The sequence below is a fragment of the Anguilla anguilla genome, chromosome 11 (assembly GCF_013347855.1).
Source record: "Anguilla anguilla isolate fAngAng1 chromosome 11, fAngAng1.pri, whole genome shotgun sequence".
Taxonomy (NCBI): domain Eukaryota; kingdom Metazoa; phylum Chordata; class Actinopteri; order Anguilliformes; family Anguillidae; genus Anguilla; species Anguilla anguilla.
The window spans coordinates 37,238,832-37,265,567 of record NC_049211.1 but is presented as its reverse complement, the minus strand read 5'-3'; the positions used below and the strand labels follow the sequence as shown (position 1 = coordinate 37,265,567).

The following is a 26,736-nucleotide window of genomic DNA, read 5'->3' as shown; positions in this document are numbered from 1 at the left end:
AATGCTGATTTGGACAGGAAACAGAGATTTGGATAGAAAAGACGGAGATTAAGATCGGGACCACAGAGATTAGGACAGGGATTTTGACAGGAAACAGAGATTAGGACAGAGAACACAGATTTGGGAGGGAATACAGATTTGGACAAGGACAAAAGGATTTGGACAGGAAACAAATTAGGACAGGGACCACAGATATTTGGACAGGAAACACAGAGATTTGACAGGGAAACATGGCGATTAGGACAGGGACCACAGAGATTTGGACAGGAAACACAGATTTGGACAGGAAACACAGAGATTTGACAGGGAAACATGGCGATTAGGACAGGGACCACAGAGATTAGGACTGGAAACAGAGATTAGGACAGGGTCCACAGAGATTAGGACTGGAAACAGAGATTAGGACAGGGTCCACAGAGATTAGGACTGGAAACAGAGATTAGGACAGGGTCCACAGAGATTAGGACTGGAAACAGAGGGCTCATTCCAAATGCTTATTTTTTCCTTTACTTGTCTCCCCGGTTCTTGTGTGACTCAGAAATTGATCCACCATCAGAAGTTCGCCATCTTCAAGGACATACTCACCCGTTAAATGCTAAATGCTAAGAGGGAGGAGTAAGGAGGCTCCCGAAGGATACTTGAGCAAGGAAGGACAAGTGCATCCTTTGCGGAAGTATTTTTTTCAGAACGCGCAACATTTAATGATCAACCTTTGGATCTTCTTCTCCCAATCTGACACGTCTGTAATTGACGTGGCTTCAAACTGACGCTTGACTGAACAAGGACGTTCCGATTGCCTAATATGTTTCCTGGAATACTCCGCACCCTGTCCTTTCCTTGCCTCCTTTCCTTGCGCGTCTCATGGGAGGGGCTGAGGAGCAAGGAACGGACACGAGGGAAAAGGTGCGAGGAGGTAAAAATAAGCGATTGGAATGAGCCCAGAGATTAGGACAGAGACCACAGAGATTTGGCCAGGAAACAAATGCCAATCCGCCAGTGCATCCCTGGCAGTAACTCGTGGGAGATTTTCATCATTGTAGCCCCCTCTATTAGGAAAAGGGCAGTGTTTGATTAACTGAGTATTAAAATAATTTAGAAATATTGCTAATTCAGTGTAGTAGCAGTTTGGCAGTTTCCGACATGGCCCTCTGCCTCAAAGGGTGTAGACTAGGTAAATTATATTCATGTGATGGAATGATCTTCATTTTTATTTTTATTTCTGAACTAATGCGACGCAGGTGACTGCAACAGCTTGAGCAGTTCTGTGCTTTCACAGCGCGATACAGAAGCAGGCTGTTCCCCCACAGGCCATTAATCTCTTCTTCAACTCTGTCTCTCTCTCTCTCTCTCTCTCTCTCTCTCTCTCTCTGTCCGTTTCCTCTATTCTCTCCCTTCCCCTGCCCCTTCATCTCTCCCCCGCCTGTCTCTCTCTGTCTGTCTCTCTCTCTCTCTCTCCCCGCCTGTTTGTCTCTCTCTGTCTGTCTCGCCCCACCTGTCTCTCTCTCTCTCTCTCTGTCTGTCTCGCCCCACCTGTCTCTCTCTCTCTCCCCGCCTGTCTCTCTCTGTCTGTCTCTCTCTCTCTCTCTCCCCGCTTGTTTGTCTCTCTCTGTCTGTCTCGCCCCACCTGTCTCTCTCTCTCTCCCCGCCTCTCTCTCTCTCTCTCTCTCTCTCTGTCGTTGCTCTGTTGCAGATGCGGGTGGTGAAAGCCTTCCGTAGCTCTCTGTACGACGGCATGGAGAAGCCCGAATCCAAGAACTCCATCCACGACTTCATGGCGTACCCCGAGTTTCTCATCAACGACATCATTCACAACATCCCCCTGATCGACGACACCGATGTGGACGAGGAATCGGAACTGTCCAAGCACAACCACATCCACCTCGCCCTCCGCCACCCCCCGCACCCCCAGCCCCAGCCCCCGCCACCACAGCCCCCGCAGCCCTCGCAGCGCACTCGAGCCCCGCCCCGCCCGTACCGCCAGTACAGCCTTCCCCTCACCCCCAACCGCAACAACAACGCCATCGACAGTGGCGTGTTCCTCACTCCTACAGACACCAGTAAGTCCCCTTCCTCCAGCCCCGGTACCCCAGTCCACAGCCTGGAGACCTCTCTATAACTGCGCTGACCTGCGCATGCGCAGCCTGGAGACCTCTCTATGACTGCCCATGCACAGCCTGCAGACCTCTCTATGACTGCCCATGCACAGCCTGCAGACCTCTCTATGACTGCCCATGCACAGCCTGGAGACCTCTCTGTGACTGTGCAGACCTGCGCATGCACAGCCTGGAAACCTCTCTGACTGCGCAGACCTGCTCATGCACAGCCTGAAGACCTCTCTGTGACTGCGCAGACCTGCGTACGCACAGCCTGGAGACCTCTCTGTTACTGTGCAGATCTGCGCATGAACAGCCTGGAGACCTGTCTATGACTGCTCAGACCTGCATATGCGCAGCCTGGAGACCTCTCTGTGACTGCGCAGATCTGCGCATGCACAGCCTGGAGACCTCTCTGTGACTGTGCAGACCTGTGCATGCAGAGCCTGGAGACCTCTCTGTGAATGGGCAGACCTGTGCATGCAGAGCCTGGAGACCTCTCTATGACTGCGGAGACCTGCGCATGCACAGCCTGGAGACCTCTATGACTGTGCATACCTGCGCATGCACAGCTTGGTGATCTGTCTATGACTGCGCAGACCTGCGCATGCACAGCCTGGGGACCACTATGACTGCGCAGACCTGCGCATGCACAGCCTGGAGACCTCTATGACTGCGCAGACCTGTGCATGCACAGCCTGGAGATCTGTCTATGACTGCGCAGACCTGCGCATGCACAGCCTGCAGAGCTCTCTATGACTGTGCACACACAGATTATATAACTGCGCGTATGTAGAATAGAGAACTCTATGACTGCACATGCACAGAACAGGAACCCTTCTGTAATGGACGTTACACACCATGGACATCTTGAACTGCAATTGAACACCATTTTGAGGCACCAGTCTGTGTATGAGGGCACTTGGAGACCTCCCTGTAAGTGTAAACACCAGGCACATAGGGACCTCTCTATGACTGATTCCACCAAGCGGAGCTCTCTTTTCAGCTGCAATGCCACATGGCAGTGCCCTCTCGAACCGGTGCCACTCATTCCAGAGGCTTCTCTGTAACTTTGGGGTGGGGGTGGGGGGGGGTTGAAGTGTGGGTGGAGCACAAAGGACATGGATGTACCGGAGAATGACATGGAAGAGGAGAAAGAAAAGAAAGGGAGGGGGGAGAAAGAGCTGAAGATGAAGAAGAAGAAACAGCTCCAGTTGGTGACTTCGTCTGAAGTCTCAAACAATCTTCCCCCTTCCACCCCCTCGCCCATCAGCACCACTCTACTCCCCTCCCCGTTCTTCAGCCGCATGGCCATACAACCCCACCTTCAGCCCCCCCCCCCCTCTCCGAGAGACTGCTCTGGCCCTTGATGGGGGCTTAATCTGACATGGTGAACTTTTGGATGAGCAACACAGAGCAGCGTTTAAAGAAAAAGCAGGAATGGACTAGAATTGGACCGAATTTGGACTGGATTTGGACTTCTGACTTCAATAATGACAGACCTGGTAGATATATAATGGGGTCAATTCATTCTGCTATTTATTGATATTATTATTCATATTATTATTATTCTCGTTGTTGTTCAGATTATTATTACGGTTATTCCTGCTATATTTACTGCGACAACTATAACTATATTGCAGTTACCAATGCTTTAAGGATAAGCTTAATCTGTCCACTTTTTTCATTTCTGAATTTGTTTTTTCCGTTATTTCTGGTATTTCTCTGTTTCCACGTCCTTTCCTCTCTCTTTCTGTGTGTTCGTCTTTGTGTATGTCCTGAAAAACAGACAAAAAGAAACAAAAAAAACGTACAGTAAAAAAACGAACAAGGAAACAATAAAATTAAATATAATAGTAATAATATAGTGTGTCAGCTAAAACCAATTTTATTTAAAAAAGAAAAATAATTAAACAGACATCACCGTTCAGCTTACTGCTTTAATCCAGCTTTTCCATCTCATTGACTCATTTGGTCATTTGTTTTTACCTCTTGTAAGTTTGGCCGGAAAAGCAGTAATCATTTAGGGTTACTTTGAAGCCAATGTCATTCAGAAATATTCATTGAAGTGCTGTTCCTACGTCTGAAAAATGTACTTGTATATATATAATTTTAATTAATTAATTAATTGGTTGATTGATTGATTGATTGATTAATTAATTAATTACAATTTATTAATTGTATTTATTTATTTATTTATTTATTTATTTATTTATAAGAATGGAAAAGGTTTAAACAATGTAAGCAACTTGTCCCTGTCGATCACTGTGTAGAACTCAGATGTATAAAAGCCAGTGCTTTGCACTTCTAACATGGATACAACCATCTCTCAGCAAGTTTACTGCAGCCTGCACAGAACCAAACATTTAAACGAAGGGAAGCCAATGGTTCACTACGAAATGCCAAGAGGCTGAGGCTGAGGTTGGAGGACGATGAGGTTTTGTTCTGTTTTTTTTTTTCAGATGGTGTAAGCTTATCTGTGTTTTTCTTCAGCATGTGCTCAGAATCCCAGACTCACATTCGAACCCGTGTTCCTACGTGTAAAAACAAGCTGCCGCCCAACATCAGGAGATAGCAAAAAACAGCAGTTTACAGATGTTTTTTTAGGAATGTTGGGAAAGGCTATTGGCTGCAACTGCAGCCAACAGCACGTTACACCTATCACTGCATTACAGGACTACTACCCACAAGGCCGTGCTACGATCTGCCATGTGAAATAGACTTTAAATGTACATATAACATACGCTCTCTCTTTGTCTGTTGTAAAATACTTCCCCTGGTTTTATGGTAAGTTCCTGTAAATCAAGACATTGAAGGAGAATAATTCAGGTCCTGGCTGGATTTATTATAATACTGCACTATTTAATGCTAAGCGAAGCATGCGTTTATTAACATTCAGCTCCATGATAGCATTGCTTGACATATCCTTGTCTACGGATAGTTCGGTGTCACTTTCTCTCTCTTAACATAAGCAGTAGAGATTTTTACCCTCCACATATTAGCACTGTGTATTGTATTGTTGTATGTCAATGTTTCTGTCACCATCATATCCACTTCCAGAGCTTGTATTATCCCCACTACCGCGTCTCCACCCCCCCCGGAGTCCTGCTGTAGCCCACCTCGCCACTCCCCCGTAGAGCGCTCAGTCTGTGGCCGCAGAAGCACAGCGTCCTTCGCTTCCGGTTACCGGCTCGATCGGGCGCTTCGTTTCACTGTTCCCGCACGGCGGTTCGAGTTCGTTTCCGGCGACTGCTGAGCTCGTAAGAATGCGTAAGGATAAAAACGAAATGAAATAAAAAAAACAGTGACACCTGCTTAAGCTTGTTTACTGAAGTCGAGGACACTGCGCTCATGGTGGTTAGACTGAATGCCCCTCCCCCTCAGTTTGATATTTTCACTGGAAAATGTTTTGTGTGTTTCAAGACTATAATCCTCATATGCGTAAACGATGCAGACAATCCTGTTACTGATTGATTTGTGAAATGTTGCTTTCACACATATTTCACTGATTTCAGCAGACACATTTGAATAAAGGCTGATACTGAATCCAGACCGACTGCAGTGCTGCTTTATCACAGCCTCTAGGGGGCGCTCCTGTGTGCTCACTGCTCTCTGTGTCCACCTGCTAACCCACAACTCACAACCTACGATACAAAACAATCAGAGGTGGAAAATCGAGGTTCAGAAAGGAAAAGTCCTCCCCAGTATTTTTTTTTTCTGATCACCTGAATTTGCTAATTAGCACAATTCTTCAGGAGGTAGAACTAATTAGTGAAATCGGCTGGCTGAGTTCATGGGTGGAGGAACCACATGGCAGGTCGTTTACTTACTGACCCCTGAATTTACACCCCAAAAAAAAATTCAGCAGAAATTTTTGCTCTTGCTGGAACAAAATAATTATGTGAAATGGCACATTATATGTAGGCACGTGGTGCAGTGGGTAGCTCTGTAGCCTCCCTGCTAGAAGGTCTGTGGAGTTTGCTTGTTCTCCCCGTGTCTGCATGGGTTTCCTCTGGGTACTCCGGTTTCCTCCCACAGTCCAAAGACACGCAGGTAGGCTAATTGGACACTCTAAATTGCCCATAGGTACGAATGTGCGAGTGCATGGTGCGTGTGTCCTGCGATAGATTGACAGCCTGTCCAGGGTGTATTCCTGCCTCTCGCCCAATGCACGCTGGGATAGGCTCCAGCACCCCCCGCAACCCTGCCCAGGATAAGTCGGTATAGATAATGGATGGATGGTACATTTTATATGCTTTTGCCAAGGTACATGATGTGTAAGATTTCAGTTGGCAGTGTATTTGTGCCTAAATGTGCATTGTTATTTCAGATGTTTTCATTAAAGTTTTCAGCTAAGTCTTAAGATTGTGGAAAAATGCAACTGCAGTACTACTACTCCATTTTTAAAAATCATTACTGTTGATACTATGTAATATCAAATTACAGTTGTATACAGTTTTGCCTTCAGTCATCAAAGATGACAACAGCATCAAGAGAAGAAGAGGAGAAGGGACCTGATAGTTGTCAGGTGCATGCAGTTTATCCGCCTGTCACTTTAAGCACAGAAAACCACACACAATATGAGAGAGAGAATCTGGGCTCGGGGCTGGAGTAAGAAAGGAAGGACAATTGTGGGTTCTGTTGTCTGTGTCACAGCGTTTGTGCCACTGTTTAACCCAGAGAACCCCCCCCCCCCCATCCCCCCCACCCCCCTCCCGTCCCCCAAAGGTCCTTGGAAGAGTCCCCAGGGGGCCTGAGCAACATAGTTTACAGGATTTCTGTTCATGTTTTAACCACATTTGGTGGCATATTATGTTTTTACCTGGACCGCAACAGCGGGGCCAGCCCTACAAACGTGAATGTCTGTGACTGACTGACTGAGTGATGAAGTTACACCATTGGTCGGCCGAGTTATGAAGTTACACCATTGGTCGGCCGGATCACGTGTGTTACGTCCAACCATATACTAGGTTTTAACCGGTCATGTTTTTTTATATATTAGAGGAGAGCATACTGTCAGCTTTCCTGGCGTGTTTTTGGGCTTTGTTCAGATGGAGAGAGAGAGCAGAGAGGGTAGCGGACAGAGAAGGGATCAGAGCTCAGAAGGCGTCTTGGCGGATGATGAGCTCCACCATGGGGGGGGGGGGGGGGGGTGTGGTCGGGTGGGTGGGGGCCATGACTTGAGATGCTAGTACTCTCTGCCACACGCCTTACCGTTGCCTTGCTTTCAATCCTCATGGAAGTGCTCAGTCTGCCTGCTCCCCAACAACATGCTCTGGTATTAAACTAATGGCTGTGGTGCCGTGAATGTTAATAGTCTACGCATCAGTTTTGTAGCAATGTCCACGATTTTATATGTAGCATCTGTACAGCACTTTCATTTTAAAAAAAAATGTTTTAATCATAATGCTATTATGGACCATGGATTTCAGTTAATGATTTTATTTTTTATGGCAGTATATTCACATTTTTATTCACAGAGTTTAACACAATATTTTATTTAAGCTGGCATAAAAACAAATATGAATATCTTTCAGCACTGCAAAGGATAACAAAAGAGAGAGAGAGAAGGGCAGAAATTCAGGCTCTCCTAAATGGCACAGGGGCGCGTGGTTTTCAGTTGGGCCCAGGCGAAGGCACTTCCAAATCCGGCACAGGTTATTTACCTCAGCACAGTGGAGCACAACACTGTACACAGTAAAGTCAACACTACACGTCTGCGTGTAACGTACAAGCGTTCGCCGTTTTGTACTGCTGCCACTTCAGCTCTGATCCATTTTAGGTGAGTTGCCAGTAAAAAAATAAAAATAAAAATAAAATTAATTCAAATGAATTGCACAAAGTTTAAGACAAGGCTTCACAGCTGAGGCTGAATACAACCCCCTCTCCTCCACCACCACAGTTCACTCATAGAAAGGCAGGACTGGAGAGGGAAAGACAGCCTTAAAGGTGTATAGTCTTTGTGCAGGTCTGGTTCCAGAGTCGTACAGGGTTAGCTGCCCTTCACTGAAGTCCAGCAAGATGCCCACACGTTTAGGTTGACTGCTGGGGGTGATGGGAAAAGGGGGGTGGAGCCAGGCACGGTATCCTTTGCCAGGGCTGCAGGAGAGGGACCATACCCCCATCTCAGGGAAGGAGTCCCTACCCAACACTGCCTCCTTCTTCTTCACTCCCACCCTCCACTCGCTGGGGTCCCTCAGGGGCACCTCCCAGTAGTGGCTTCCTGAGGAGAGCTCTGGTCCTACGGAGCCTGGTGTCAAGAGGAAGATTTCTGGGAAGAGGAACACAGAGATGGAACAAAATAGAGGTGAACAGGAACACAGAGATGGAAAATGAACAGAGAGGGAACAGGGACAGGGGTCAAACAGGAATACAGGGGGTGAAATTTGAACAGAAATGGAACAGGAACACAGATGGAAAATGAATAGAGGTGAACAGAAACACGGGTGGAACAGGAACAGAGATGTAAAATAAACAGATGGGGAACAGTAATGTAGAGATGGAAAAGGTAGAGGTGGAACAAGACCACAGGTGGAAAAGGAACAGGTGGAACAGCGACAGGAGTGGAACAGGAACACAGGTGGAAAAGGAACAGGTGGAACAGGGACAGGAGTGGAACAGGAACACAGGTGGAAAAGGAAGAGGTGGAACAGGGACAGAAGTGGAACAGGAACACAGGTGGAAAAGGAACAGGTAGAACAGGGACAGGAGTGGAACAGGAACACAGGTGGAAAAGGAACAGGTGGAACAGGGACAGGAGTGGAACAGGAACACGGGGTAAAATCTGAACAGAGGTGGAACAAGAACATAAGGGGTGGAAAAGGAACACAAAATGGAATAGGAACAGATATAGAACAGGATGGGAAGTCTGAGACACAAATAACTATGTAACTGTACCCACTGGTCAGTAATATGGATTTAAACATGTCGCTCTGTCTCTTATGAAATAAGAATAAGGAACTGAGAATGGAGATGAGTCACTCACTTTTTCTTTTGCTCAGAACTCTTTTCCATTCTATATTTCCAGGAGAGAAACCACAATGTTACACGCAGAATACCATTTTATCAATGAACGTTTCCATGTCTTTCGTTACTTCACTGCCATTGAGTGAATGGGCTTATGCAAAGCAAACGCAAGTGCAACAACTGATTTTAAATATAGTCATATTTTAGTCATATATAGACACAGTTTATGAAATGAGTCCAGCCAAAGCTATGTTAAAATAAAAATTAAATCCAAAAAAATCAGCAGATAGACTGTTTTACGAAATACTGTCTAATGTTTTGGGATGTTTTTGACAGGAAATACACCAGGAGGTGAAACCAGCACTTGTGAGACTTGTGGAATCATCACGAGAGGGCAGGTTAGTATATGACCCCGTGTGGGAGGCCTGCTCCCTGTATGGCTGTCATCTTCATACAATTAAACTATCCGTACACAAGAGAACTTGTGGAACCAGACCTTGTCTCTCCGTCTCTCTCTGTGGTTGATCACAGCAAGTGTCTTATATTTAAATTCAAAACACAATAATGCGAAACCTTACGGGGAAAAGCTGCGGTCGCAGAAATTTAATTGCCGCGAGCTTTTAGCGCAGAAGGCGGAGCGGACAGAGTAACGAGGGCCAATCGGAGGACTGGCGCCGTGGGGACGGAAACGGGCGTGTCTGAGAGCGGTCTCTGGGCAGCTTTAGCGTGCGCGTTACCTGAACTGTTGACCGCTCGGGCTCCAGCTGTGAGAACAAATGGAGTGCGTTAACAATGACATGAGCAAATAGTGACGCGTGAACGTTAAACGTGTTCTAAAACTGACATCTGTGGCAGACAACCTGAACCATTTAAAGCCTGCGTTCTGTCCCTGATTCAGAAGCCCGTCTCAGCCATTTGCAGTTTGAACGTGAATCTAAAACACACAGCCTATGTATTCTCCTTTAGCCAGGAGCTTACCATGTGACCAGCACTCAATCCCAACTGACCAATCAGCACATGACTAACATTCACTTGGATCTAATATTTTCGAAGTTTGAAGTCTGAAGTTTACTTCAGAAGCCTGGACAAATATTCACTATTTTTAAAATCTATTTCACTCCATGGGGTGCACACTTTCCCCATCTACAGCGACCCCCGCAGGCCAAAAAGGGATAATGCAGTTACAGAAACAAAAGAAACAGGTGAGGCTCTGTACTTACACAGTTCTTTCTTTAGCTCTGCAAAATCTTGGGGGGGGGGGGAGGAGACAAATTTTTTTCAAGCTGTTTTCACACACATTTCAAACTTACAGGTACTTTGTACTTTTCTATTTCTTACTTCTTTAATTTAATTCTTTCGACATTTGAATCCTTCGCTTTTGGTGTTTCCCTTCATTTGGGTTGTAACACAGTCTTTTAATCATACTAATGAATTTTCTAGAAATTAATTTTACAGAGCAACGCTAAGTTGAATGCACGGACAGGCAATATCCATGAGAATTAATAGCGGCACAATCTCTGATTGATGTATGTTATGTAGATGAGAATTTTGTTTCATGATCAATAACTCATATTTTACATGCTTTTCTGTCTCTCGACAAAGTCGAAACAGTACAATGTCACAAACTGAAGACTTAGAACAATCCCTTCAATGTAAACAATAAATAATTGATAAAATGTTACCAGATCAACAATACATACCATCCTCGTTCATAAGAGGCTCACACTCTGTGATGATAAAATATTAACAATAGTTATTACAATACAATGAAAATCACAAAGATAACTTTTCATAATAAGACATGAAGTAGGCAGTGTACAGGAGTCATTATGAGCGACAGGTCCCTGCACTACAGAGGCCTACAACTCACCAGCTTCCCGAGCTCGCCGCTCTGCGTCTGCATGGGAAGAGAGAGGCCGTTAGAATGTGCCACAGAGCCCCGATTCACTGTGCAGCCATTCGAATCGGGCCATTTGAATCAGTGCAGCCATTCGAATCGGGCCATTTGAATCAGTGCAGCCATTCGAATCAGGCCATTTGAATCAGTGCAGCCATTCGAATCAGGCCATTTGAATCAGTGCAGCCATTCGAATCAGGCCATTTGAATCAGTGCAGCCATTCGAATCAGGCCATTTGAATCAGTGCAGCCATTCGAATCGGGCCATTTGAATCACTGCAGCCATTCAAATCGGGCCATTCGAATCGGTGCGGCCATTCGAATCGGGCCATTCGAATCGGTGCAGCCATTCGAATCGGTGCAGCCATTTGAATCGGGCCAATTGAATCGGCGCAGCCATTCGAATTGAGCCATTCGAATCGGTGCAGCCATTTGAATCGGGCCATTTGAATCGGTGCAGCCATTCGAATCAGTGCAGCCATTCGAATCGGGCCATTTGAATCGGTGCAGCCATTCGAATCGAGCCATTCGAAGCGGCGCAGTGTGTCGCGGTATAGTTTGATCAAGTACAGCACAGAATGCAAAGCAGAGTAGAGAACTCAAGTGAACAGAATGGCTAACTGAGTGGTTATTATTACTGATTTGGTCATATTAATTGCACAGGACACCATGCAGAGTGAAATGCTACTGTATGCCAGATGCTAACGGTATAGCTACACACGGATGATGGTTTATGGCATGTGATGTCATAGATGCTGCAGGAAGAGAACAAAAAGCTGCACACGATCTGCATCCATCTGCACACACACAGACTGGCAAAGGCAAAGGGAAAGTGGCGAGAATCATAAAGCTCATGTTTCACTGACTAAAGGAGCCGAACCGAACAGGAGCCTGGCTGCGCCGGTACCTTTGATGGAATCTCTCTTGCGCTTGAAGAAGTAGCCCATAATTCCGGCTGCCATGGCAACCAGCGGGGAAACCGCCCAGAAAGCGAGCAGCCAACGAGACGCGTCCGGCGGAAAGTCACCTGAGAATCAGACAGATTGGTGATTCCGGCCTGCGCTGTAAACACATGGATATGCACCCGCAGTGCTTTCACAGCGTCCGATAAGACCTGGAGCAGTGTGCAGGTGTGGATCGAAGGTGTGGTGCGTGCTCTTGATGTTGGACCCGCATTGCTACATTTCATTGTGTTCATCTGTGTGCTTACGGCAGCAGGGATATGGACTGTGTGTCCACTGTGTCCACTGTGCCTGTAAGGGTGTAATGTGCAGTCAATAAAATACATACACTGATGATTAGAGCTTATCCTTACCTGGTTCCCTCTCAGTGTTCGAGCTAAGCCTAGACAGCCCTGAGTGAGTCCTCATATCTCATCATGACTGTGACTGTGAGCATGACTGCGATTGTGAGCGTGACTGTGACTGCACTGACCTGTGATTGTGAAAATGAGCGAGTGTGTGACTGTGTTTGACTGTGACTGTGACTGCAACTGCGCACTGGCCTGTTATTTTGAGAATGAGTGTGGCTGTGAACGTGACAGTGACTGTGTTTGACTGTGACTGTGACTGTAACTGCGCACTGACCTGTGATTTTGAGAATGAGTGTGACTGTGAGAGTGACTGTGTATGACTGTGCAAGAGCGTGACTGCGACTGTGAATGGACCTGTGATTGTGAACATGAGTGTGTGCGTGACTGTGTGAGCGTGACTGTGAGAGTGACTGTGTGAGCGTGACTGTGAGAGTGACTGTGAGCGTGACTGCGACTGTGAATGGACCTGTGATTGTGAACATGACTGTGAGCGTGACTGTGTGAGCGTGACTGTGAGAGTGACTGTGTGAGCGTGACTGTGAGAGTGACTGTGAGCGTGACTGTGAGAGTGACTGTGTGAGTGTGACTGTGAGAGTGACTGTGAGCGTGACTGTGAGCGTGACTGTGTGAGAGTGACTGTGTGAGCGTGACTGTGAGCGTGACTGTGAGAGTGACTGAGTGAGCGTGACTGTGTGAGCGTGACTGTGAGCGTGACTGTGAGAGTGACTGAGTGAGCGTGACTGTGAGAGTGACTGTGTGAGCGTGACTGTGAGCGTGACTGTGAGAGTGACTGAGTGAGCGTGACTGTGAGAGTGACTGTGTGAGTGTGACTGTGAGAGTGACTGTGTGAGTGTGACTGTGAGAGTGACTGTGTGAGCGTGACTGTGTGAGAGTGACTGTGAGCGTGACTGTGAGCGTGACTGTGAGAGTGACTGAGTGAGCGTGACTGTGAGCGTGACTGTGAGAGTGACTGAGTGAGCGTGACTGTGTGAGCGTGACTGTGAGCGTGACTGTGAGAGTGACTGAGTGAGCGTGACTGTGTGAGAGTGACTGTGTGAGCGTGACTGTGAGCGTGACTGTGAGAGTGACTGAGTGAGCGTGACTGTGTGAGCGTGACTGTGAGCGTGACTGTGAGAGTGACTGAGTGAGCGTGACTGTGAGAGTGACTGTGTGAGCGTGACTGTGAGCGTGACTGTGTGAGTGTGACTGTGAGAGTGACTGTGTGAGAGTGACTGTGTGAGAGTGACTGTGTGTGTGTGACTGTGAGCGTGACTGTGAGAGTGACTGCGTGAGCGTGACTGTGAGAGTGACTGTGTGAGCGTGACTGAGAGTGACTGCGTGAGCGTGACTGTGAGAGTGACTGTGTGAGCGTGACTGTGTGAGAGTGACTGTGAGCGTGACTGTGAGCGTGACTGTGAGCGTGACTGAGACTCCGCGCTGACCTGTGATTGTCAGCACTTCCTCAGACTGGGCCCGCAGGACAGGGTTCAGCACGGCGCAGGTGACATTTAACCCGTCCCGCACAGTTAGCGTCACGCCGTCCCTAACGTCCGTCAGCACGGAGCTCCCCCGATCCGCAGCGTCCAGCGGCGCCCCCGCCAGAGCCTGTCCATCGCTGCGCATCCAGGAGACGACAGGGACGGGGTACCAGCCCCGGGACACGCAGGACAGGGACAGCGAACGGCCTGACCTAAACCTGTCCACCAGCAACCGGGGGCGGGAGCCCAGGCCTGCACCAACCAGAGAGCGGGAAAGATATTAAACAAGCACATACCAGGGGGCCTCCAGTGGCGTGGCCCGTAGAGCGCTTTCCACATGCTCATTGCGAGCCGTGACGTCAGCGGTTTGAGTCCGACCGCCGACCTTTGTCACACGTCTCTCCCTCTCTCTCCTCCTAGTTCCTCCTGTCTCTCTATGCTATCCTGTCTAACAAAGCTGAAAAAAGCCCCAAAAAACAAACACATACTGACCTGACCCTTTTTTACAAACTGTGATTTTGCTTTAACCCTTCTTTACATCAAACACTGTCGACTCCTTCGCATTCTGTTCTTTAACAGTTCTGTTAGGACGTTTCTCTGTTGAATTTTGATAGCGTTTTGATTTTTTTCTTAAATGGAAGAGAGATTTGCTGAATGGTTTTGGATCGATGATAAGAACAATTCATATTGATGAGCAATTATTATGTACGATACTTCTGGTTTCATGCCTCTGTTCAGTTGGCCGGTGAGTTTAAAAGTGAGTTTTGAGTGTATTCGCATTTTATTTTCCTGTATATTACATTTCCAGCCTTTTAATATTAAATGTGTCTTTCTCACCCAATATTTCACTTTTGTATGTTAGCACTGAGAATTGTTTTCCTTTGTTTAACTTTATACAGTGTGATATCATGTGGTATTCAATTAAGTGACAGTGCATTTTGTTATTTGTACACAAATGTGTTTGTCATGGCAGTAAAGTGAAGTTACATTTTTAAGGGAGGGAGAGAAGGGAGGTGGAAAAATAAGACAGAAAAGGGAGAATCAAGGGGAGAAGAATGCTAGAGAGAGCAGCACTCTCAATCATACACTCACACACTTCCTCTCAATCACATGCATGCATACACACTCACTCACTTATTCACACACACACACACACACACACACACACACTCTCCCTCAATCACATGCACACACACTCACTCACTTATTCACACACACACACACACACACACACACACACTGACAAACACACTCGCACTTCACACACGGTTAGCACACCACTGAACCCACCCCTGAACAGGTTAGGTTAGAGTCGAGCCAGACTCCGCCCGTCACACACTGCACTCACGGCCAAGTCTGAGCTCCACCCTGCCCGAGGCCCTCTCCACCTGGCAGGTGTAGTTCCCCTCGTCCCCGGCGGAGCTGTTCGACAGCAGCAGGCTCACGTCTCCAGCGGCCAGCTGCGATTGGTCCAGGCTCGTCCTCCTTCGGAAGCCTGCAGCCGCACCCTCCTCGCCAGCTCGGTGGGGGTACACGGCCACGCCCTGGTCTTTGGTCCACACAACGGTCAGCGCTGGGGCCGAGTGCCCTCCAACGATCCGACACGGAAGCAAAACTCTTTCACCCAGGGAGCTGCGGACTATCGGACTGGTCTGCAGCTGGATATCTGTGTCAGAGGATGGGGGGGGGGGGTTGGGGCACGGGGAGAGGATATGTAACACTTACCTATGAGAAATCTGAATTATTGCATTAGGCACAACTAAGCTGTCTGTCTGTTGTGCAGAAATGTGTATTGTACTAGAAAGCTGCTTGTCCTCAACACTGACACAACACAAAAGGTACAGGCAATACAAATAAAACAATCTTTGCAAGACAGATGGTGGAGGCATGACCTGCTACGTGTACCACACACTTCAAAAATGACAAAAGTTGCAGTTATTGAACATTACACCCAGCTACTGCTACAAGTCCAGTTTTTGTACATGGTAAAATAAGAAAGGCTTTAGAAACACTTAAATACAGTATAGTCAGCAAAAGGTTTGTCACTGAATTAAAAAAAAAACTGAATAATCACCTTGTCGTGAAGATGAGAAAGCCACAAACAACACAAACAATACAATCTTCATTGTTCCTGTGAGAGAGATTAGTTTACCTGCAAACAAAAATATTCCTCAATTTTTTCACAGTGCGATTAGATTAAGTCGTTTATTTACTAGGCATGCCTCACCAATGACCTGCACTACGACGTGATTTTGCTAGAAACTAGAATTCACGAATAGAAAAAAGCCCAAACAAGCATAGGCTACATTACACAGAACGTGAGCACCTGTACATGACGCTATTGCGCACCAGCTGTTAAAACCGGATATTCTGACTACTAGTCTCGTATAGCCAGACCTACCTCCGCACTTCGTTGACTAAACAACAAAATTAGCGTTGAATACCTCATTTGACTAATTAGCCTACTCCTCAAAGCGGAAATACTATAAAGTAAAAAGTTCTCTTTTCATGAAGTCAACAGAAAAAAGACAACATTTACCTGAAACAAATGAAAGTAAAAAATTCGGACTTTAACTTGTTTTCCCCCTCCTTTTTCAAGTGTCCAGAGTACTACAGCCTAACATTACGCATCTGGAACTCACTGTAACTTCAACCCAATCTGAGGAACAATGTTAGAAAAAATGTCACATAAATTGTAACATAAAATAAGAACGCTTCAAATGAAATTTACAGAACAATTCTGACCCGTACGTTACAGCCGAAAGTTGGCTGGCATATAGTAATCATGAATTAATTTGTTAATGTCGGGTTTACAGATCTGTTGGTTTGAAGCGCGTGGAGCTGCTTATTACCACGGACAGTCGGCGTTAAACCGAATGTTAACTCCTCCCTCCCAGCCCTCAATATAATTGACGCCATTAGACGACGAATACCTTGAACCTATGATAAAATGTTTTAAAGCTAAATTTTACATAGGTAAAATGTAACCAAATGTAACTTTATGTAAAAACTTGTGTATTTTTAATGTCACTGTTATTTTGTACTTTGTACTAACGTTGTAATAGAAAAATACAACTGTGTCACACCATTATCAAGATGCCAGAGAGTAAAAACACAATACAGTACTTAATGTGTAAATATAGCCTATACAAAATATGGAATGATTTCAAGAACCATTTGGCGCTCTCTAAATTGTGTAAGTCCACAGTCGGGGTACTAGATGGCAGTAATGGGCTTATGTGGTGGTATCTCCTTTTGAAATACATTCGAGGCAGACCAACCCTTTTTTTCCCGTTCATCGATTGGCCCAGCCTTGGTACGTCACTTTTAAGGACAATCCATAACAGGATCCGACTGACGGTACTGACATATCCAAATCTGTTGTGTTGTGTTATTTAGATAGCTTTGAGTGTCGCTGCTTCGCTATAGGTCGGTATAGTTGACTGGTGCCGTGCAAACAGAATAAACTAGTGTCGAGTTGGGTGAGTATTTTTAACTTCTTGAGCAACTTTACGAACCACAGTATTGAGGTCTCACCTTCATCTTACCAGTCTTGGCATTGTGTTTTGAAACGGGTAAACTACTATTCGCATTAGCTGGGTAGCTGTAGTTGTAAGCTACTGTGGCTCTGTTTAAAGCGAACTGCATTTTAAAAATGAAGTTAACTGTATATTCTGCACTTAGTCTGGCGCGAGCACATTTTAAATAATTCGGTTCACGTGCGTGCATTAGCTAAGTAGCCAAGTAACTGAAAGACTCCAATAAGCTACGGATATCTCACCTGTTTTCATGTATGGAGATCAGACGCGCCACCAAGACAGCAAATTAGTTCAGTCAGTGATGGTTTGAAGGTATTGCGTAACTGTCTTTACGTAAATAGGTTACACACTGTTTACAGCGTTTGGGCTGATGTGTGACGTCACGTAACCCTGGTGAGATCCAAGTCAGGAGCCAAACTGTCATATTTTCTCAGGATGCTGACTGACGTCCTCATTCTGACGCTGGGTGAGTTATTACTTTACTTCTTATTGAACATGTAATTTGTTAAACTCTTCCACTTGGTGAGATGGATAAAGTCCCCCTCCTCTGTGTGTACCTCTTCCAGGCATTACCCTGGCCTTTGGAAATACGGTCAATATGTCCGGTAAGTACACACGAGCTGACTAGCGGAATATGAGTAAAAGCAGTCAGACAACCAGGTACACACCCAGATTGTCCAAAAAGAAAACTAAGAGGAAGTAGTCTGGCTCACTGATGACACAGCTAATTGGTTCCAGGTGCTGCTTATATGTTTAGTCTTCGTATTTTGCCATTTCTGAAAATGTACAGAGAGAAGGTTGTGGAATTTGAATCTGCAGGGTGTAAGGTATTATACTTGGATTTATCACGACAAAAACCACACTGACCCTCCTTGGTTATCTGTTGTTGTTAGAGATTCAATTGGGTTTTTTTTTCTACATGGAAAGACATTTCCGAACAGAACAGACAGTATTATTTGCTGCATACTCCCCTTGAAAGTGTACAGCAGAACTTTGTTTTGCTTCAAATAATAATATTAATTAAAAATAATAATAATAATAATAATAATAATAAAACCAATGAGAGTTCACAGGCTTAGAGTGTTTCGCATTAGCAGACATTAAGCCTTAAGCTCCCAATTTTCTTCTCAAATCATATTTCAGATTTTAAAGCCTGGTCTATCTGCCCTGTATCTTAGCACTTGAAGAATTATTTGTTCCTCCCTGCATATCCTTCTCTTTAGCGTTCCTCTTTTTCCAGCTGTAATAAAAGCAATCTGAAATGTGCAGTGCTGTGACGTTCCCCAGAGATGCCTGGTGGCACTCTATGGCGAATTTGAAGGACATCCAACTGAGACTAGGGCTGTGTCCGAATAGTCAAAAAAATTACGTCCTATGTCTTTTCCTAACCACTTTTCCTTGACCTTGATGGAAAACGTCACAAGGTCAAGGAAAGATGTGAAGGAGAATTCATATGGACTTAGGAAAAGAGAACCGCGGTGCTAAGAGAATTTGACTGCACTTACACTAGGCTGCGTAATTATGCGACGGCCGTTGTTATTGACATGGTTCTGCCGTGGTAAAACTACAATGTTCCGAAGATGGACTACTAAAAGCGCATCTTAGATACTTTGCCCCGTGCGTTCTTACCATGTTGTTTCATGCAGGCTATATAAACGTGGACAACCCGGTGAAAAATATTACTTCATTACCATGGTTGGAATTGAAATAAAAAAGGAATATTACATTACATTACATTTATTTGGCAGACGCTTTTATCCAAAGCGACGTACAAAAAGTGCATTTCATGGTCATAGACAACTGCTAAACACAGGTTCAGTAAGGTACAATACTTATTTTGTTCAGCTATTTCTAGCCAAGAACCCTGTTTAGTTCACACAGTGAACACTATTCAGACCTAACCTCTGCAAAGCCAACTAGGCAGAAGAATAAGCTATAGTATTAGGACAAATACAAATTACCAAAATATAGGCTTTTAAAAAAAATTTTATTACCTGAATATAGGCTACCAGTCACAAAAGTGAAACGAAATGGTTGTCACATTGAGAATGGTTTCTCACATTCACCCTCCTGTCCACTCATATCCGCTCGACATGAATCCCAATCAGTATGATATGATCAGTATGACTTTATGAAAAAAATTCATTAAATTTAATGCAAGATAGGCATAACATGTTAGGCCTACACATTTACTACTGTACATATCATCATTCATAAATTTCAAACACGTTGAATTAAAAACATAATCTGGCTAAAAACGTCTCATATCCCTTTTTCTTGAAAGACAGACTTCTGTGTTATGGTTAATATGCTGATTATGATCTGATTATAAGCCTATGCATATAGCTCAAGAACCACCACAAAACTCAGTCATGTTGATCGTTTGTTTTCGTGAACGGCCGAATGGTGCTTCGCATTAAATGTTGCTGCCGTAAGGAATTGTGGGACGTCATTATCTCCTTTCCTTTTGTAAAGGACGGTCCAGTGTGCCCTATGCTAAGGGAGATAAGATAGGAAGCATTGAAGCACCTCTCCTTGGCTTTTTGGAGAATTCGAACAGCTCTTATCATGGCTGCCACTTAGATACTTCCGGGTCATTTCACTCAGTTAGGAACCTTCCTAAGCAAAAAAGACTATTCGGATGCAGCCTAGATCCAGATTCGCAGAGGGTGACAGTGGTTTAGCTTGCGGTGCGCCCTCTTGTGGTTCAGTGCGGCATTGTCCAGTCATCTATGCTTAAGGTTTTCGGAGATTCCTTCTGCATGACAGAAGTGCAGGCCATGAGTATTTGGACAGTGACACATTTTTAGATGTTTTGGCTCTGTACTCCAGCACAGTGGACTTGAAATACAATACTGAATATGAGGTTAAAATGCAGAATGTGCTTTAATTTGAGGGCATTTATATTGGGTGATCCGTGTAGTATATCACACCTATTTTAGGGGACCAAAAGTAATTGGACACATTAACTTAATCTTAAGCAAAGTCGTCATATTTAGTATTGGTTGCAAGTGCTTTGCATTCATTGCTGACTGAAATCTGCACCCCACAGACGTCACCAGATGCTGGGTATCTTCCCTGGTGATGCTCTGCCAGGCCTGTCCTGCAGCCATCTCTAGCTCCTGTGTTTTTTTGGGGGGTCTTTCTGGCTTCAGTCTTGTCTTCAGCAAGTGAAACGCATGGTGAATTACATTTGCGTCAGGTGATTGACTTGTCAAGTGGCCAGTCGAGAAAATCCCACTTTTTGGCCCTGAACTCCTTGGCTGGTTCAGCAGTATGTTTGGGGATCAGTGTCCTGCTGCAAGGAGAAGCGCTGTCCAAAGATTTTTTTAATGCATTTTATGCAAGTTGAGAGATAACAGATTCCAAATCCAAATGTCATCCCTAGAATCAACCTTTTGTTGGCTTTCCTGTGCAAAGACATGCAGCTGGCCTAGAAACAGCTGAGCATGGTCCCCTAAAATGGGGGGACTATGTATAAAAAAGGCTAGAATTCCTACAAGGTTCCCCTAATATGGATGTAAATTCCCTCAAATTAAAGCTGCCGGTCTGCACTTTAACCTCATATAAATTGTTTCGTGACGAATCACGTACGGTGGGGTACAGAGTCAAGTCTACATAAACAGTGTCACTGTCAAAATACTTACAGACCGCACTTTGTGCAGATAAGAATGTCTGTACGGCTATCCCAGGTTTGCCTCGTAGTGCTTATATTTCTTTCCCACTCATAGTTTGCATAGGGCAGCTAACAATGAGTGGCACAAACACGTTAATGAATTCGTTTTTAAGTGCATATTAACGAACCGTATTTTGGTGCTAATTATGAAAATGTAAAGACGGAGTGGTGTGAAGGAGCGCTTGATGGAGGCTCTGTAGTGTAATGGATCGGGAGCTTGGCCTGTACCCTAAAGGTCGCAGGTTTGATTCACGGGTAGGACACTGCACTTGTACCCTTGAGCACGGCACTTCACCTGCATTGCTTCAGTATGTATCCAGCTGTATATAAAAATGCTGTGTGGGTTACTGGTGTGAGTTGCTCTGGATAAGAGCGTCTGCTAAATGGCTGCGAAGTGATGACTGATTTTTACTTTTCGGTGTGGATATTTTCCCCTAGGCTCACTTCCCGTGAGGCTGGTGGACGGGGGGATGTGCTCCGGAAGGGTGGAGGTGTACCGCGACCACCAGTGGGGGGCGGTGTGCTGGCACGGCTGGGGCCTGCGGGAGGCCGGCGTGGTGTGCCGGGAGCTGGGGTGCGGCTCGGCCACGGGGGCGAGCCACGGCGCCGCGCCGGGGGGGCGCCGCGGGGTCGTCTGGCACGCCGACGTCCAGTGCTCGGGCCAGGAGGAGGAGCTGGCCCAGTGCCGCGTCCTCGGCGTCTGGAGAGCGGCGGAGGACGGCGGCTGCGCTTACCGCCACACCGCGGCGGCCAGGTGCTCAGGTAGGTGCGCTCCGGTCCGCTTCGTTCAGTGAGCTCGCGGGGTCGGTTAGCACAGGGGGTCCTCAAACTCATCCAGAAAGGGCCGGTGTGCATGCAGGCTTCTGTCTCAACCAAGCAGTAACACACCTGATTCTGCTAATTGAGGTCCTTGGCAAAGACTCTAGTGGTTGATTAGTAGGAGCAGGTGTGTTAATGCTTGGTTGGAGCAAAAGTCTGCACCCACACCGGCCCGTTCTGGATAAGATTGAGGACCCCTGGGTTAAACTGGCACTCACACGGCTCTGTGTGACGGGATCTTCAGATGCGTCAGGCGCTCAGTCAGTCAGTAGGTAGTAACTGGAAGCATTCTGTGTTTGACCGAAGCTGGTGGAAATCAGATATAAAGTAGCTGTGGGAGGAGTCACGCCCTCTTAAAGTGGCCAATCACAATTGCTATCACTGTGGGTGAGTCATACCCTGCTATACAGCCAGCAGCCATTAGCATAGCTGTGGGTTAGCGGCATCAGCCTTCCTTGCACCAACCGGTCCGGAGCTGCACCGGCGGGGAGTTTCACTCTTAGCGTTGCCACGGGCACCACACGAGTCACATGACTCAGCCCACCTTAACCAGCTTCTGCAAGTTTTTGCACGCAGCTTGTTATTTTCCCCGACGCGGTCTTTCGCATCGCCCCTGGCTGTTTCTAAGACAACAGAAATGCAGCAGGAACTGCCTTCTGCAGCGGCACGCTAATGAAAGGGTTTTAAGTGCTCATTTATTCGCTTAGCAGCCCCTTTGTATCCAGGGTAACGGGCACAGCTTTGGCTGCTTTGCTGCATTACGGTCTGAGCGAAGGTTTGACCCCTCCCCCCTCCCCCCTCCCCCCTCCCTCCCTCCCTCCCCCCCACAGAGGAGCTGCACACGCCTGAAATCTGGTACAACGTGTCTGTGGCGGCGCCGCCGTCCCGCGTGGTGCGGGGCCACGGCTTCAACGTGACGTGCTCCGTCCCGCACCGGTACGCCGGCAGCTCCGTCCAGCTGCGGCTGGTCCGCTCCAACGGCACGGTGCGCCAGGAGGTGCCCGCCCGCGGCCCGTCCGTCACCTTCGCCTTCGCCAGCGCGCAGGCCTCCCACGAGGGCTACTACTACTGCCTGTACCGCGTCCGGCTCGGGGGGCAGGTCTTCGCCTCCCGCGAGAGCCAGCCCCTCCCCCTCATCCTGGCAGGTGAGTGCGCCGTCGCCCGCCCCACCCCTCCCCTCCCCTCCCCTCCCCTCCGCTCCGCCCCCCCCGTCGGCCGTCCTGCGGTCATGTGACCCGCGTCTCTGACCCGTCCGGCTGCAGAGCCGGAGCCGTTGCTGAGCGCCATGGAGCTGAGCTGGCTGGTGTCTGCGGTCATCTTCGTGGTGGCGGTGCTGGCGATCGTGGCGGTGGCGTGCAGTCTGCGGAAGAGGAGGCGGCACCGCAGCGAGCTGGAGAGACGCAGCAGGACCTGTGAGTAGCAGCCACGCCCCCCTCGCCCCCCCCCCGCCACGCCCGGACGTGCCTCTCAGTTCCCCTGGGTGCTCACCCACCTGTTCCTTGTCCGTAGGTGTGGAGAACACGTACACGGCCTTGCCAGTGAAGTAAGGGAAGGACCAGGCAGGCAGAAGCTCCACAGGTAAATCTACCTGTAAATCTACCTGCACACAGTGCAGTCACTCCCTTAACACAGCACTATCCCATTTCTACCATAGCACACTGCTATCCCATTTCTACCATAGCACAGTGCTATCCCATTTCTACCATAGCACAGCACTCTCCCATTTCTACCTTAACAGTGCTATCTCGTTTCTACCTCCACCCAGCATTATACCACCAACATGTTACCGTCCTGTGACCCTGGGTTCAGTAAGTATGGTGACTGTGAGTTCACCAAACGTGTAGAAACGCTCATGGCATGCCTGTGTGTGACTGTTCCACCATAGATCCCAGTCTGGTGTGAGGACCAATGGGGCTGCAGGGTTGTGTGATCCCGTAACCCATACTGAACTGTTAGCGGGCCAGGATGGAAGAGGACTACAATTCCCATAATGCACCTCTCTCCGCCTAGGATGGAAAGAGGAACAGAACGTCCTCACATTGGAAATGACTATGGATGGACAAGGAAGAAAGAAAGTCCATTGTTACCAGTGCTAAAAGGCTGCACCGATCACTGAGCACAAAGCACAGTTTTGTCAGTGACTTCGGTTTTTCCGAGAAGAAACGGGAAGCTTGTTGCACTCCCGCCAGCCACTCGGCCCGGTATTAGCCCAGCACAGCGGCTAACCCGGGACAATAAAGGACTGCGGTTCCGCTGCGGCACCGCGTTAGGACGCAGAAGCACTCCTAGTGACGGGTGCTCCGCTGCGGACGTTTGCCCCAACAACACTCCTCCCTGGGACGGGATCTTTAAACCCTGGGTCCGCACACCGGCGAAGACCGAAACCATCGTTCTTATTTATTTTATTAAACAGTGTGACAAACCTTTTCATCATTACACTTCATGAACTTTTTATGCATGGGTAAATGTGTGTGTTTTGTGTGCTTAACTTCAGACCTGAGGCGTATTGGGCCATACAGTTCTTTCTTTCAAGTGCTACGTGGTCTCTGAGCTCTTTGGATTTTGTTTTAATCTAGTTTTTTGAACACCAGTGAACAGATTAATTTGAAAACAGTCCAAATGTAACAGTCTTCAGTTTTGTGCAGAGATAACCTTATTATCTTGTTACTAAAATGTTTTATTTTCAATTTTAAAAATCTGAAATTTTCTTTCCATTCACTGAGCATATGTCCATATCCAAGAAAATCTGCATACTGTTACCTAGGTCTGAACAACCTACACTCCTGGGCATTTTGGGTCGTGCCCAAAATGGCAAAATATTAAGCTTGTAATGGTCTTAACAACAAATCATTGGAAAATTAGCAAGAATTAAGCAAATGCACTCCTGAGACCTCTTGTGCCACCATTTGCTCGTTTACTTTAGCTGCAGTGAACTGTTTGGGGAAAAGCTGGAAACAGGGAAATTCACTTATATAGTCTTCTTGTACGCAAAGGTAAAATCATGATAATGATTAAAATGTTTGATGTAAAATTCAAACTAACACATGTCTGGGTGTACAACATTTTCCAAAAATATCTTCCGGGATGTTTTTCTTCATAAAAGATTAGTCATTATTTGGTTATCTGCCACACCTGATGCAGCCCATCAAGGGCCTGATAACAAGCTCATAAATGGAACCAGGATTGATAGAGCAGGGACAGATCTACAGTATGCAGCGTTGTGAGTCCCACGGTAAAAAAAAAAAAAAAAGAAGCTAAATATGCAAGGGTTGCTCTCAGAAACCACATAGCTGGTCTTCGTCAGGCCGACTGTAGCTATTATGAAATTTGCAAGACCCTAAAGGCAGAGGAAATCCCTATTTCTCTATTAGCTATTAAGAGAATAGGTCAACGCTTCGAAACAACAGGTAATGTTGCCAGAAAGAAAGGATCTGGAAGGCCCAAAGCCTGATCATGCAGGGATGAGCACCTGCTGAAATTTACAGTTCTCAAAGACAGGAGAAAAAAAAAGCCTACAAAAACTGTCAGCAGAATTCAAGACCTCAGAAAACAAGACTCTTTTGAGAAGAACAATAACCAGAAGGTCATCTAATGCAGGTTTTGTGTCTAGAAGATGTGTTAAAAAGCCATTTCTGTCTCAGAAAAACATCAAAGACAGAATTAAGTTTTTGGCAGAATATGGAAAGTTCGATTCAGAGTGGTTCAGCAGAGTTATGTGGAGTGATGAATCATGATTTGAATTGCATGGTGATGCTCCAGATAGGTGTCTTTGAAGATCTGGTGAAAAATACAATAGTGAATGCATCTCTACCACAGTTAAGCATGGAGGAAGAGGTGTTATGGTGTAGGGAGCCTTTTCAGCTGCTGGTACTGGTGAGCTGCTTCACTGTGAAAAGTCAATTAATGCTTTGGAATGCAGGAGAATATTGCAGAAAGGCTTGCTTCCCACAATTGAAAAGTTGTTTTCTAAAGAGGAACGATCAGATGGTATTTTTCAACAGGACAATGCTCCTGCCCACACTGCAAAGACCACCAAAAAGTGGCTTGAGAACAAGTCCATCAGGCTCATGTTTTGGCCTGGTCAGAGTCCAGATTTGAACCCTATAGAGAATATTTTGTCTCACATTAAACACAAACTAACCGGGAAACATTTTTCAACTACTCATCAACTGTTTGAAGCCATCAACATTGAATGGAACAACATTGACTCTTCTTTCTGTAAAAAGCTGCCCACAAGTTTACCCACAAAACTTAAACTAGAAAGCAAAGGGAAAAGCTATCCCATACTAAGTTACTTTATCTACTTGTTTAATTCTTGCTAATTTCCTGAGCAATGATTTGTTGTTAAGACCATTAAAAGCTTAATATTTTGCCAATTTGGGCTTGGCCCATTTTTTTTGCCCAGGAGTGTACACCTGGATGTTTGTCAAAGCAGCACGGGTACCCAACAGTGCCACGGGATGCATAGGCTGGGACACAATTTCAAACCGCCTTAACTATGAGGGTTTCTGGTTTCCCGCGACAACCGTCATAACTGAGGGCATGTAGTATGAAAACGTGAATGCGTTAAAAGTGCTTGTCCCCTTGGGATCATTATATGCAGGGCCGTGCACAGACATTTTGGGGGGCAGGGGCTCAATTGAAAAAAAAGGGCAACCTCCACCCCCCATGTACCATGCCCACTATTTTCATCCTGATATTGCCGCACGACACCGCGTTCATAATCACACACTGCGTTCATAATCACACACCGCGTTCATAATCACACACTACGTTCATAATATGGGCCCTGTTTTGGGTCTTCTGGAACATAATTCCTTAAAGTGATACATCATTCATTTTTGGACCCAGTAAACTTATCCAGACATGTTCATGCTCTACAGATATCCCCCACAACACTACAACAGCATTTCACACAGATATCACATACTGTTTAGACTTCAATGTTGTTACCTT

General features: G+C 46.4%; 3 protein-coding genes across 11 annotated transcripts in view; 2 read left to right on the top strand and 1 right to left on the bottom strand.

The window, feature by feature from the left end:
- Window positions 1-5,643, top strand: part of LOC118207724 (plasma membrane calcium-transporting ATPase 3) — a 62,465-nt gene extending 56,822 nt beyond the window's left edge. For 3 of the 4 annotated variants that reach the window (XM_035381660.1, XM_035381657.1, XM_035381656.1), the window contains one exon: window positions 1,691-5,643. In XM_035381660.1, coding sequence (XP_035237551.1) covers window positions 1,691-2,116 — 426 coding nt within the window. In that variant the 3' untranslated portion in view covers window positions 2,117-5,643. The remainder of the gene's footprint in view (window positions 1-1,690) is intronic. The other variant, XM_035381658.1, reaches the window with a different exon arrangement.
- Window positions 5,644-7,551: 1,908 nt separating this feature from the next.
- LOC118207726 (butyrophilin subfamily 1 member A1-like) lies at window positions 7,552-17,597 on the bottom strand. 3 transcript variants are annotated; one of them, XM_035381667.1, is made up of 11 exons: window positions 16,286-16,399; window positions 15,821-15,898; window positions 15,095-15,412; window positions 13,711-13,998; window positions 11,864-11,983; window positions 10,930-10,956; window positions 10,760-10,786; window positions 10,280-10,306; window positions 9,797-9,823; window positions 9,079-9,108; window positions 7,552-8,364 (listed from the first exon to the last, which is right to left on the bottom strand). In XM_035381667.1, the coding sequence occupies exons 2-11, from the start codon at window positions 15,870-15,872 to the stop codon at window positions 7,997-7,999; spliced, it is 1,284 nt and encodes a 427-aa protein (XP_035237558.1). In that variant the 5' UTR covers window positions 15,873-15,898; window positions 16,286-16,399; the 3' UTR covers window positions 7,552-7,996. The 3 variants fall into 3 exon arrangements, with proteins under 3 accessions (XP_035237558.1, XP_035237559.1, XP_035237557.1); XM_035381668.1 differs by lacking the exons at window positions 15,821-15,898; window positions 16,286-16,399 and adding an exon at window positions 17,528-17,597; XM_035381666.1 differs by lacking the exon at window positions 16,286-16,399 and having other exon boundaries at window positions 15,821-16,016.
- si:ch211-150o23.3 (deleted in malignant brain tumors 1 protein) lies at window positions 17,067-26,422 on the top strand. Of its 4 annotated transcripts, none has more exons than XM_035381669.1 (8): window positions 17,067-17,228; window positions 17,645-17,751; window positions 17,852-17,890; window positions 21,400-21,723; window positions 22,611-22,925; window positions 23,043-23,192; window positions 23,290-23,358; window positions 23,666-26,422. In XM_035381669.1, the coding sequence occupies exons 2-7, from the start codon at window positions 17,721-17,723 to the stop codon at window positions 23,325-23,327; spliced, it is 897 nt and encodes a 298-aa protein (XP_035237560.1). In that variant the 5' UTR covers window positions 17,067-17,228; window positions 17,645-17,720; the 3' UTR covers window positions 23,328-23,358; window positions 23,666-26,422. The 4 variants fall into 4 exon arrangements, with proteins under 4 accessions (XP_035237560.1, XP_035237561.1, XP_035237562.1 ...); XM_035381670.1 differs by having other exon boundaries at window positions 23,661-26,422; XM_035381671.1 differs by having other exon boundaries at window positions 23,546-26,422.
- The last annotated feature ends 314 nt before the right edge of the window (window positions 26,423-26,736 follow it).

What these genes read in the sequence shown, in the direction of transcription:
- si:ch211-150o23.3 (XM_035381669.1), top strand. Translation starts at nt 17,721, where the DNA reads ATGCTGACTGACGTCCTCATTCTGACGCTGG. An exon ending in CCTCCCCCTCATCCTGGCAG is followed by an intron (nt 22,926 to 23,042) that starts GTGAGTGCGCCG and finishes GTCCGGCTGCAG; the next exon opens with AGCCGGAGCCGTTGCTGAGC. An exon ending in GGAGAGACGCAGCAGGACCT is followed by an intron (nt 23,193 to 23,289) that starts GTGAGTAGCAGC and finishes CCTTGTCCGTAG; the next exon opens with GTGTGGAGAACACGTACACG.
- LOC118207726 (XM_035381667.1), bottom strand. Translation starts at nt 15,872, where the DNA reads ATGAAGATTGTATTGTTTGTGTTGTTTGTGGCTTTCTCATCTTCACGA. An exon ending in GGAAGTGCTGACAATCACAG is followed by an intron (nt 11,984 to 13,710) that starts GTCAGCGCGGAG and finishes TCTGATTCTCAG; the next exon opens with GTGACTTTCCGCCGGACGCG. An exon ending in CAAGAGAGATTCCATCAAAG is followed by an intron (nt 10,957 to 11,863) that starts GTACCGGCGCAG and finishes CTTCCCATGCAG; the next exon opens with ACGCAGAGCGGCGAGCTCGG.